Source organism: Ammospiza nelsoni, chromosome 3, assembly GCF_027579445.1.
Source record: "Ammospiza nelsoni isolate bAmmNel1 chromosome 3, bAmmNel1.pri, whole genome shotgun sequence".
In the NCBI taxonomy this organism is placed as follows: Eukaryota; Metazoa; Chordata; class Aves; order Passeriformes; family Passerellidae; genus Ammospiza; species Ammospiza nelsoni.
In genome coordinates this window covers 30,904,813-30,918,457 of record NC_080635.1, presented here as the reverse complement: position 1 = coordinate 30,918,457, position 13,645 = coordinate 30,904,813, and the positions used below count along the sequence as shown (strand labels likewise).

Genomic DNA, 13,645 nt, shown 5'->3' with positions numbered 1-13,645 from the left:
ACAGATGACGTCTGGAGAATGAGCTTCGCTGGCGGAACTTCTCCTGTATGCTCTGCTCTCAAATGTGTCCTAACTGTGGATGAAAGCACTGGCCATTTGTAAAGGTGCTGCATATAACTGCCTTGGCAGGGACAGGCCATACAGCAGATAGTTTGGACAGTGAACCTTGAGCCACTGTGACAATGAGCTGCTGAGGGAGTTTATTTGCATTTGTTAAAACCCAAATAAACTGCTGCCCTCAACTAGGACTGGTAAAAGCAATACAGATTTGATTGCATTCTACTCTGGCAATCTCTAAACGATAGTAGATGCAGAACCCATGAAATTGTAAACTGAAGTTTTTGGGTTTGTGTGTGGTGTTGCTTTTTAAATAGCTTTGTGATGATTGTTTTTCTATTGAGTAATTTTTTTAACTGGAGAACTCTGTTTGTTTACAAATAAAAAAGTGTAGATGGGAATGCTTTCAGTGAGAAAAGGGGTTGTGAAGATTCGTGTGTCTGATTTATTTGGCTGGTTTTTTTTTCTTGTTGTTGAACTGATTGCAGTGATGAGATGACAAATGGGTGGCCAGTCTTACCGGTGTTAAATGATTTGTGATCTTGGAAAAACCAGCTACACTTTGCACCACAGCTCTTTGAGAAGGGTGACTGTTAATAGTCATTTGAAAAGCTGGGGGAGCTTAACTCTGTTGGGATGTTTTGGTATGGAAAGTGGAAAGATTTAGAGTTTTTCCTTCCTGGTGAAAATACAGATTATTTACAATGAAGTGATGTTCATATGTTTTTCTGTGGTAACTTTTTTTAGCTTGGAAACTCAAATGTTGCAATTCCATGGCTTTGTGGAACTGCCAGCTCAGTCTGTCCCTCTGCTCAGCCAGCACTGGGACTGTCCAGTTGCTGGCTGGTACAGAGAAACCAATCGGTTATAAACATAAAGATCCTTTTAAATACACTTGTTTCAGTATGTCCTCAAGAACCAGCTTAACTAATTGCATTGTAAACCTCAGCAAGAGGAGTCAGAAGTCCAGCTTTGGCAGATGATCTTTTTTTTGCTTGAGCAGCTTAGAGATGACTCAGTTGCCCAAATGTAGGCATCCAGAGCTGCTCAAAAATGTTACAGTATTCAAGACCCTGTGTGGGGACTAATTGATATGATGTAGGATATAGGGGAATCCTGTTCCTCTCTGTAGGTGTGGCAGGAGACAACATGAGGGATACATCAAGATTAAAGGGAGCTATAGGTACCTATGATCAGGCATCTCAATTCCATCCTAAACCTCCTTGGCTTTTCCCAGCTGTATATATCCCTCATTTTTCTTCTATTCCATTTGATAGTACATGACTGTGATGTCCTTCAGGGATCTATATTGTAGATTTATATATCTATATTGTAATTTAAATATCTTTATTAGTGGATGTAGTGGGATTGAGTGCGCCCTTGGCAAGTTTGCAGGTGGCACTAAGCTGAGTGGAACTGTTGATGCACCGGAGGGAAGGGGGGCCATGCAGAGGGACCTTGACAGGCTTGAGAAGTGGGCCCATGTTTAACAAGGCCAAGCGTGAGGTCCTGCACCTGATCAAGAAAATCATCAGTATCCATACAGGCTTGGTAAAAATGGATTGAGAGCAGTCTTGCAGGTTAGGATTTGGAGGTGCTGGTGGATGAGAGGCTGGACATGAGCTGGCAGTGTGCACTCAGAGCCCAGAAACCCAGTTGTATCCTGGGCTGCTTCCAAAGCAGAGTGGCCACCAGGGTGAGGGAAGGGGTTTTCTCCCTGCTGTTCTTGTGAGATCCCACCTGGAGTGCTGCATCTAGCTCTGGGGTCCCCAAAAAATGAAAAACATGGATCTGTTAGACTGGATCTGGAAGAGGGCTGTGGAAGTGATCTGAGACTTCTGCAAGGAAAGGCTGAGAGCTCAGATAGTTCAGCCCAGAGGAGAGAAGGTTCTGAGGAGACCTTATGTTGGCCTTTCAGTACTTAAATGGGGCTTATAAGAAAGGTGGAGAGAGACTTTTTACCAGGGCTTGTAGTGTCATAGGATAAGGCTTTAAACTAAAGCAGGGTAGAATGATTTTTAGATAGAAAGAAGAAATTACTTTGTATGAGAATTAGTATTGTGAACCACTGGAACAGGTTGCTCAAAGAAATTGTGGGTGTCCCATCCCTGGAAGTGTTCAAGGCCAAGTTAGATTGAGCTCTGAGCCACCTGATCTGTGTGAAAGATGTCCCTGACCACAGCAGGGATATTAGAACTAGATGATCTTTAAATGTCTTTCAACCCAAATCATTCTATGATTCTGTGTTACTAATGAATGAAATGCTGAGTTGCTCTTCCAGTAGCCTAGGCTGAATTTTGTTTCTAAATCCATGAGAGTATATATGAAGTTCTGCTCTCATTTTCAGCTTTATGGCTTCTGCTCCTCCTGTAGTGGTCTTCAACTCTGCCTTTGTTCATTCCTTGATGTTTGTAGAGCTATAATCTTGTGTATCTTTCTAAAAATACATGCTAAACTGTTATGTTTTGCTTGCCCTGTTGTATGACAGCATCAATAAAAGTCCTTTGCTAAAGAGCGTGTCTAGATTTGCAATGCACAGTAAAATCTTGTATAATAATGTAATTCTCATGAGTGCTGTACACTGTCTCCCACTGAAATTGTTGGATTGCTTTCTTCTCTCCAAGAGTTTGTGAGTTATAGTTGCTTTTGAATTTTGCATTTTTCTTCTATCCCTCTGCATAGTTTCTCAGTAATTTTCTTCTGGCATTTTTGAGTGGCTCATGTAATACATCCTTGACAGGAACACTTACCAGGACAGATGAAAGACATTGTAATGAAAATAACATTTTCTGGTAACAGCTGCTGCCATCCTGAATGTGCTACTCCCTCAGCAGTGAGCATATGGATTCATGGGACCTACAGTCACCCAAGACAAAAATCTTTCCAGCTTTGGGAAGTTCTTCATGGGACAAAAGAGCTCTGCAGGTAACTGTTCTTGTCCCAGGTCTGTCCATCACTGAAGACACAAAAAATAGAAACTTGAACCCTATAAACACAGGCTGGCACTACATTTTCAGACTATCCTACTTGACCTTTGGGAGTTTGATTTTATTTCTTTATTTCTCTAGAAGGTGATGCTAAATTTTGTAGGATGCTGAAATATTAGGCTTTACTTTATTCCCTTTATTTTGAAACTGTATACTGTGCAAGCTGATTTAGGTCTTTAAAAGTTTGCTTTGACATCTATGTCTCTGAGTGCCAAATACTTTCTCTTGAGCCAGAAAATTACAGGGCCAAGAGATATTTTTCTCATTGAGATGCACCTTGTCAAAACAAAATTTTCAGGGTTGGGAAAACTGGTTATTTTCAAAGCATGAATGAAAGATCCCAGGATGGACCTGGAGTGTTTGGTCCTGGAATGGAAGCCCTTGTGGTTAGGGCTGAACTGCCTGCCTGCTCAGACAGTTCATGTATTTGGAGTGATTGGTGGAACAATCAGCTGAACTGGGAGAAGTCCAAGAAATAGGAGTTTGCCTCAAATTAGTTTTGGTTTTGTTCTTTAAAATGGCTTATCTGTGATTCTGTGCAGAAGCATTCTGCATTTCTAGACCTTTAGGAGATGCCTGTGCTTATTCTTTTTGCCTGAATCTAGTAAGAACAGATCTTAAGAATGGAGGGGGTGGGAGATGGGGGATGGGATGGTGGTGATAAGTGCCCTTATAGGTGCTATTATGGGCTGCTGTATGATTGAGCCCAGCCAAACCTTCCTTTCTTCATTAGCTGGTGCAGGTATATAAACAGGAAAAGAAAAAGTCAGGAAGGCCAGGATGAGGCACTGTGTGGTGTGGTGGTCTTCTTCAGCTGAGAGAGAGGAATGCTGAGATTCAGGTACTGGTTTAAAACAAGCAAAAAGAACAACAGCAACAAACACCACCAAAACAGGAAGAAATCTGGGCGGAGCAGATCTGAAGAGGCAGACAGAGGAATGTCTTTTCTGTGTGTTGATCATATGTGTCTAATGAGTGCTTCCTCTTGCAGCTGTGAGTTCAAAAGCTTGATGTCATGGAACTAGAAGTCAGTGACAGAACAGAGGGCTTTCCATGCTTGGACAGATGGTGAAACACTGTTCTCAAGATTTGCCTTTATCGAAGTCCTGAGACTTAAAAGTACTAAGCTGCTGCAGCCTAAGGGCAAGAACAGCTGGCAGGTGTCACCAGGGAGTTTCTCCCTGAATGCAGTAGCTCCTTTTGAGGGAACTAATTTTTTTGCTTTTCAGTAGCAAGGAGGATGCTGAAAGATTTCTTTTTCTGACGGTCCTGAGCTTCTGAAATAATTGGTTCATTAGTAACTAAGGAACCAGAAGCATTTACAGGAAAAGCTCCTAGAAGCTGGCTTCCCTCTCAAAGATAAATTGTTTTGATCCTGTTTGTTTTTTTCTGAAGGGTGAGGAATTTGTACAGAGTGATCCAGCCACTGATGAAACATTTTTTAAGATATGAGTTGGGAAGCATAATTAATATTATATCATCTGATCAGTCAAGCAGCTCTACAGAAGGGACTGAGAGTAATGACTTTATCTCAGAGGGTCACTTAGTGTTGCATAATGTCAAATGACTACATTAAACTTGATACTGGGCAACGTAATGTGGGAAGAGAATGTGATAAATACAGAAATCTAGGGAATGTCAGTCCTGAAGTATGATCTAATTTATCATCTCTTTGAAAGGGAACCTTTAATGATACTTCTTTTGAATTATCTTTAGTAGAGACATCATTTTTTGATGTACCTTTTCCTCCTTTGACATAGCTTCAGTTCTTAAAGGAGAATAACTGGACTGTGAGATGTTGCACATAATGGATTTAGATTAACTTCTTATGCAGAAGTTGAACTAATTAGTTACAAAATTGGGTTGAATATCATCTCTTTGGGAGAGTGAGGGTTGAGCAATAAAGCCGCCTCCCACACTAACACACTTCCAGAATGCTTCTTGAAGATGCAAAGACATTGTACTTGAAGGACTGATCCTCAATGGGATTGTTTTATAATGGGGTGAACAGTGAGTCAAAGGACTCTGGTAATACCAAGTTCAGTACAGTACATTTCAGTAAAGCTTTGGATACTGTCTCTCATGGGATCCTTCTGGACAAAATGTCCAGCACACAATTGGATAAACACATCATATAATGGGTAAGCAACTGGCTCATGGGTCAGGCACAAAGGGTTACAGGGAATGGGCTGGCATCCAACTGGAGACCTGGCACTAGTAGGTTCTGCAGGGTTTTATCTTAGACTCTTCAACAATTTCAAAAACAACTTGGATGCAGGACTGGAAGGAAGGGATACTAAGAAAGTTTGCAGACAGTACAAAACTGGGAGGAGCTGTTGACTCACTTGAAGTCAGAGAGGCCCTGCAGAGAGACCTCGACAAACCAGAGGGCTGGGCAATCACCAACCATGTGTAGTTCAACAAGGGAAAGTGCCGGATTCTGCACCTGGAATGGGGAAACCCTGGATGTAGGGACAGACTGGGGAATGAGATGCTGGAAAGCAGTGGCACAGAGAGGAACCTGGGGCTCCTGGTTGATAGCAAGCTGAAGAGGAGTGAGGAGTGCCCTGGCAGCCAGGAGGGCCAAGCATGTCCTGGGAGCATCAGGCACAGCATTGCTGGCCAGACCAGGGTGGGGATTGTCCAACTCTGCTCTGGTGTATTGATGAAAACCTATGGTTTATGTTACCTAAGGGATGGTTTGTTAAGATTTGTATTGTACCAGAAAAAAATGTTATGAGTCAGAACAAGCATAAGGCTTGTAATGTATGATCTTCAGTTATCTTGGACTTAGCTGCTGTGCTGATCCTGAGCAGAATAGCCTTGAAATAATGTCTTCCTTTGGACTTTGCAAAAAAAGGGCTGTGAAGTTTAAAAGTAACTCACCAGTGCCCTTCTGTGCTAAAGGCAGTACATATAATCTGAATCCTCCTCTCGTGAGGTTGATATCCCAGCATTACTATCCAAGGGAAGAATACCAAGGCTCTGCCAAATTGTTGTTCAATGCCAGGTTCCTTAGTTTTTGCTTTTGAAGATTAAGATTAGCAATTTGGAGGTTGCAGTGGTTGTAATGTTACGTGTGAGCCTTCAGCAGCAAGTTAAAGTCTTGCTTGTTATACAGAAATATTAAAAACATGAAAAAGTTGTAGCGTAAGTGGTCCAGTTCAAAAACAGACAAGCAAAGACAAAAAAAAAAAATAATGCAAGGAGGAATTTCTCATTCTGTTGCATGTGAGACCTTATATGTGGTGGTGGGAGAAGAGAGAAGGTAAACCCAGGGATCGCCAGTTGCCTCTGAAGCACTGAGAACTCTCCTTTCCACTTTAATTACATTTCATGCTACATTTTGTCTGGAGGCTTTATACCCTGTGTGCTCAGATTTCACTGTATTAGAATATTGCTTTTGTGGCACTGATCACCTTGGATCTGTGTGGATGCTGCTTTTTGTTTCAGCAGGAATAGTTTCAAAGATGTTGAAAAGAGATTAAAATGGGTACTTTTACAGTATGACCTGTGAAGACAAATGATGGCTACAGAAAGGGGCTTTCCTATGAAGGTGATAAGGATTTGTAAAGAATTCTGACTTCAGACTGTTAAATGTGCTAATTTGGAGTGTGCTCACTAGAGATTAATTGCACTAATTGTATGCATACACTGAGAGGCTCCAGTCTCTGTCCTCTTGACTGTCCTATTTTTTCTCCCTTTGTTTCATGCTCCTTAGGCTGTACCATCTCTCAGTTCCTTAATGTCTTTCATCCATTCATGCCTTTTAGCTTCTCCACCTTAACCAGTCAGCTGTGCTTCCATCTTCTCCTCTGCTATCCTTCTGTGATATATTTTCACCACACATAACTACTGCTGTTTTTCCACCCATGGTTAAATATAACAGGAAAAAATAACCCCAAGTAAACCCACAACTGCATGCTCTCAGCAATGAAAACAGTTCTGAGTTTAACAAAGCTATGCCTTTTTCATTTGCTCCAAATTTTAGGTACTGACCCAGGAACCATAGCCTTGTATACTTTCATTTAGTGCTTTGTTGCATAAGGCTCTAAATAACTTTTCAAGAAAATACAGGATCTCATATTTCCATAACTACTGATATGGTGAATCTGTGGCACTGTATAACTTCTGATTCTTGGTCATGTGGGCCATAAGCTCTGAGAAATAGAAAGTAGCATATGCTAAAATCAAGTTGAAGTCAATTTGTCAGATAACAAACCACTGTATTTAGCTGAATGACAGTGAACTGTTGCACAGAGAGAACCAATTATGTAGTATTAGTCTTATTTGTATTAGATTGTCTTATTGCAACTAACTATAGATAATAGAAAACTGTCTACCAAATAAGTGATCTCCACAGAAAAGCGTGTCTAAATATTTCACTTTTATAGTTTGCTAGTCTCCTTCTTAGAGTTGTTTTCTCACATTATGAAAAAAGCAGTATTAGTAGAAAGCTTTTACTTTCTCATTAAATTATGGAATAGAGGCTTGCTTTTAAGCTGTAGTTAAAGCTAGTTGTTCCTGCATTCATGAAGGCAAGAGATGAAAACTTGATTTTGAAAAATTCCTTTAAAGCTCCCTGACTCCAAAAGAGTTCCATTTCTTAGTGGAAGCAGCTTTTAAGACATTGTCAGGATATTTTAAAAGGTGGAGTCTTGTTTCTAAATGAAACTCTATATGCATCTGTATCTTGTAATGATTTTAAAAGCTAAGTTTGGATTAACTTGATGTAGTCATCAACATGCTTGATCAATAGTTACTTTTTGGGAAGATGTGTGTTGTTTAGTACCTTCTTAAATTATTCTGAATTTTAATTTAAGTATTCAGCCTGAAAATGTTCCTTTTAATTCCTTTATTATTAGAGTGTTAACCTGGTGATAAGAGGATAGTGAAGCAGTCTTGTGTAACTTCAAATAACCAGCCTTGTACAATGAAGACCTTTAAATTATTCTCTGATTCTAAAAGATATATAACCTAAAAGTCACTTTGTAAAGATGCCTGAGAAAAACTTAAATGTGAAAACTGATTGTGTCCCTCTATTCAGGTCATCTGTTGTTACTCAGCCTACATGGATGTGTAAATGGTTTAGTTACTGATTATCTGTTTCCCTACACACACCTGTAGATCTAATTTAGGTGATGTTTTCTTTCCCCTTCAGGTATGTTGAGCATAGATCACTATGCTACAGGTTTGTTTTTCCATTCAGTAGAATCCATTTGTTTTACAATAGACAGACTTTGCAGCATTTATTGGCATAGATAAGGTGATTTAAATCAGGCAAACAGGGTCAGAGTTTCCAAGATCCACAGGCTTGTGCTTGTTTTGACTTCAGAGGGAGCTGACTAAATTCTTCTAAAATTATGGCCATGAGGCCCTAGCTACAAGTTATGGGTACTTACTCTTGAAACACAATACAGGTATTTACTAAATGCTGTATTTTTCATTACATATGCAAGACCATATTTATAATTACATGTACTGGGTTAATCCAGGCAGAAGCATTGTGCATATGGTGCTTGTTTTATTTCATTTCAAATGGGTTTTTAATTGGAAGGATTTAAAAGAAGAGGACTTGAGAGGTCTTTTCTGTTCTTTCATACCAAGGTGATTGCCCTGATGTCTAAATTTTAGTTGTATCAGTTGCAGTGGACAGAATTAAATTCGACTTTCCTGAAATGCAGTAGAGTTTTAAAATTACTTCTTCATTTTAAAATTATTCTTCCCATACTATGGTTTTATTCTAACCATCTGGAAAAGGTTTAGAAGCACAAGTGGAAAATAAAAATTAGCAATTGAAGCTGGGAGGGTAAAACTGCAAGGATTATTTACCCTCATGCTTCACTAAATAAACTGATTGGCATCTGGGATTAAATGAACTTCCTTCCACTCAGCAGCATTAGTGTGTTGTGCCATTAGGTTCATGCTTTTGATTGTATGTCTGAGACATCCATGGGGCCTTCTCTGGAAAAAGAAGGATGAGTTACTTGCATTGTTAATCACTTACAGCCTCTTAATCCGGATATTTAAACTTGCTTTATACAAACACAAAGAGGGGGGAGAAGGAGTAATGTCTCTACTCAAATGCAGTGAGTAAAGCTGGATCTCTGTGAGCCAGGTAGGACATGTGCTAGGGTTCAGTGAGCAGCCAGCTCTGAGTTAGCTGCTCGCTCTAATAACAGCTAATTTCCTTTGTCCTCAGACCAAGTTTGTACATGCTTTTCCCCTGCCCTGTCGCTACTTGGGGTAGCTGATGGTGGAACCTGCAGCCTGTCAAAATCTGCGAAAAAGAGGCTCCACATCTTTCTGCATTTGCAGGAAAAATATGCAGGGAAAAGCTGTTCATCAAAGGAAAAAAAAAAAAAGGCTGGAAAAGCTTTCATCCACATTTTGGAAGAATACTTGAGGAACATCTGCTACATACAGTGAATAAGCTTGTTTTCATTTATGGGAAAGCAGAAATACTGCTGTTGGAAAAAACCCTCTACTAATAAAGGACTTACTGCTGTCCCTGTCTTTTCATGAGGTAATAAATCACACAACTGGGGCATGTTCAGGAGAGCAGGGCTATCTCAGTGTGGGTTTCAGTGAAGGCATGGTATAGTTTGTGGAGTTTTTGTTTCCTTGTGGTGCAAATAAAAGGCAATTTTATTTTTTTTTTGGTTGAAATTAGGCAAATACATAGCATCATCTTCTGCCCTTTGTGATAAGCAGTGCTGTTCTGGCTTTTTGTAGTCATTTTCACACTCACTCATTTTGCATTAAGAACCCTACAGTTTAAATCCCTGCAATGTCTGAGACTCGTGATTTCTCTTTCAGAGTTCAGATGGGTCCCTCTCTGAGGTTGTGCAGAAATGGAAGGAGTATCAGCTCCAGTGCCAGAAATACTTGTATGAGACACCCCCCATTGTGGCAGGTAAGCTAATTTGGTAGGGATAGGATGTATTAATTTTTAAAATGCATTATAACAGTAGCAAGGGACTGATTATGAACTTGAAAATACTTCTTTCTGGTTCATTGCTTCTTTATCCCATTTGCTCCTGCCTGCTCTCTGTGGGGCTCTTCCCTCTGCTGGGGGAAGCATTTTATGGAGCAATTTCATTGTAAAGATGTTTGTCCTTAGGTCCAGAGTGTTATGCAGTGGCAAGTGGTAGCTCTGCCATATCAAACAGCCACTAATATAATAGACCTGAAACTTCTTTAGGTGTCAAGGTGTTAGGAAATCTGGGACCATGCTGTTCCCATTGAACTAGGAGTTTGTGGGTTGTAAAGTTGGTATAAGCTATTCTGAGCCTTGTAAAATGCTGAAATGGCTTTGGAAAAAGCAGCAAGTGACTTAAGGAGAATGTAGCTTGTCTTAGTGTTTGAGCTGCTGTAATATGCTGAGAGCATCTGTGATGTGCCAGCATTGTGGAGTTTAGAGGACAAGTGGTGACGTGTCAATAATGCTCACAGTTGGACACCATGCAGCCTCTCCTCTGCTTCAGTGCTTTTGTGACACGCTGAAGATGTGTCTGAAGGTGTGCCTGTGAGGAATTATTTCTAAACTGTTAATATTCCTTGTCTCAACTACATTATTATGTCAGAGTGAGAGCAGTAGCTGATGACAATGGCAGGGACACATTCATCTCCCTCTGCTGCATTATTCTGTTGAGCAGTTGAGTGCTGCCATCTAAGAATGACAGTTTAATGAATCTGAAGTAGAAGTAATCTCATGTTGATTAAGCTGTAATGCAAAGTTATGGTTGTGTGTGGGTATTTCATTGGTGGACCTATATATTAGGGTAGACTTTCCAACTGCATGAATTTGAACCATTCGGAGGAATTATTATCTTTAGTGTTCATAGCAGAAATGATTTTAAATTAAACTGTGACAAGTAAGGCTGTGAAAAAAGATTAATCCATTACTTCCTTGTCTGTTGAGTCAGTGTAAGACCTTAATCTTTTCCTTAGTTCCTCCCTGAAACAATGGTTTCCTGTGTGAAGGTAAACTCACTCTTTTGGATAAATAAATGTTGTATAATTCCACATCAGAGCCTAAATGCACGTGTCTATATTTCCTATTATATTCTGCTCTTCAGTCTTTTCCTTCTTGCTGTATTAGTACAAGGCAGTGGCATGAGCCTCCCTTCTCTCTTTCTGCAGAAGGCAAGTTCTGCAACAGAACATTTGATGATTATGCCTGCTGGCCAGATGGACTGCCTGGCACCTACGTGAATGTCAGCTGCCCCTGGTATCTTCCCTGGGCTAATGCAGGTAAGAGCCTTTCTTTATAGGCACAGCTTTAAACCAGTCCTGTTTTCCTTGCCCAGTCTTAGCAAGGACAAGATTGGCTTAAATGTCTGTGAGTGCAGTCAATTCTCTATAACATAAAAGTAGGGACTGATATTAGTATGATACATTCTTGATCTCTGTTTAGCAGGAGAAGATGAAAATGAGAGAACAGACTTCTTGAAGGTTGTGTTTAGTTTGGATAGTTTTTGATCTCATCTGGTTTTGCTGCTTGGATAGTGGTGACTGTTAGTGACTTAGCCTTCAGCAAGCATGCAGAGCTGCCTAACAATGATAATGGCTTAGTTGGAAAACTGAGATAAAAGTAACAAAGCTAACTGGTACATCATCCTGTAGAAAATAGAGATGGAAAAGTCTAAAGTGAAAGTGTTTTGTGCTGGTTCCTGAGATAAACTTATTTCTCAGAACTCTTTGCAACCACTGAAAATGCCTTCATCTCACAGACTTCTATGAAGGATTGAATGGCACCTTTAGATTTTACAGCCTTATGTACATGTACACTTTAAGGCAAGGTGTATTAGATCATTTAGTCTAGTGTTCTGTCTTTCAAACCAGTGACTTGTACAGCTTGTACTTTGTGAAGACCTTTCTATGCTTCAAAGTCTAAATGAAACAGTTTATTAGCCAGCTCTGGTGGTGTGGAGAATTGGCTTTGGCCTCTGTTAAAGGACAGAGGATATTAGTTAATGAGGATATATAGTTCTGATTGATGGATGCAAAGTGTATGGTGTAAGTATGGAGGACGTGTTGTGTTGGTATGGAGGGATATCAAGAATGATGAAGAGAAGGGATGGGATAGTCAGAGATTACTTAAATATATTGTGTAATGTGGGACCTGGGCATAATGCAAATATTATGAAATTATGAAATAAGGGCTGGAGATGATCTTGGGTCTGGCTGAGTTGGAGATGATTTTCTTGACTGTAGCCCTTGCTCAGCATCAAAGCACTTGCTTCAAGCCCTGCCCGAGGCCAGCGAGCCTGGGGTCTGCTTGAGGCTGGAAGAGGACATCAATGGGACAGCTGATCTGATTAAAGGGATGTTCCTGCTCTGTGATGTGGTTGGCAGTAAAGCTTAGGGAAAGGGGCAAGAAGAGGGAGAAGTGAGTAGAGGCATTCATAATGGTGTCTTCTCACATAATGGTTATCCATGCTGAGGCCCTGCTTTCCAAGAAGTGACTGAATGTCTGCCTGTGAATGTGAGGCAATAAATAAATTCCTTATTTTGATTTACTTGCATGTGCAGCTTTTGCTTTACTTATTAAACTTGAAGGGTTGGTGGTGTGTGTGTGAATTCCCACACTTAAATCAAAATGTCACCACAGCAGTGACAAAGGTTAAAAATTTATGCATACAACACTACTACACCCCCGGGCCTTCACTGCTTTACAAGCCCAAAGGATTCCCTGTAGTTGTTCCCCTCTGTGGTAACATCCAGTCCTAGTTTTTCCCATTACTTCTCCTCGTTACTTATTTATCTTGACCAGCAAGATATTACATCTTAGTTTTTCTCCCCCATCCTGATGAGGAGGGAAAGCAGCCAGGGGAGTGTTTGGCAGCCCACGAGCCTACCACCTCGTCCACCAAGGAAGCCCAGGGGCTGTGAAGAAGTCTCTGCCCTGGTGCCTCCATCTTCTCTGAGCTGAGTGCTCTGCACAGGGCTGTTTCTCACACTTTTTTCCTCACTCCTCACTGCCAGGCAATGTTTGTTTCTTTCTTGCATACAGTTGTTTCCCTGAGGTGCCATGGCCTAGTTGATAAGGTGGTGTTAGTTCATAGGTTGGATTCAGTGATCTCAAAGGTCTTTTCCAACCTCGGCTGAGGGGCTCAGCTGTGCCCTGCAGCGGATCTTTGGAACCAGTTGTGTCCAGCATGGGACAGCTTTAGCCTCTCCTTGCAGAGGCCACCCTTGGTTACATCTCCAGCCTTGCCTGCTTTCCTAAGCGACTTCAGAAGTTAAGATGCTGTTTGCTAATCCTCCTCAGGATTAGGAATGGATAAACAGGCTTTTTCAGGTGTATGAAATAAATATTTACCTCATAATTTACATAAAATCACTGGATATGGCAGAATTTTTTCCAATAATGTTCTTCTGTGGGGATACCTAAAACTCTTTGCAGACTTTAACTTCTGTCCTCTAAACCTGTTTATTTTCAGTCTTTAAGACCCTGGACTTTCAACTGCTCTTGAAACCACTGCTGGAAAAAGCCACGGTTTAATGCAATACTGCAGATTAATAAATTACTTGAATGTGCAATATCTTTCATACTTTTGGAAATAAGTTTTTTTTAAAATTAATTATCCTGAAAA

General features: G+C 40.5%; 1 protein-coding gene across 1 annotated transcript in view; it reads left to right on the top strand.

Annotated features, from left to right (window-relative positions):
- GLP1R (glucagon like peptide 1 receptor) overlaps positions 1 to 13,645 on the top strand; it is an 85,657-nt gene that overhangs the window by 19,342 nt on the left and 52,670 nt on the right. Inside the window, 2 exon segments of the mRNA XM_059467656.1 lie at positions 9,864 to 9,960; positions 11,190 to 11,300. Coding sequence (XP_059323639.1) covers positions 9,864 to 9,960; positions 11,190 to 11,300 — 208 coding nt within the window.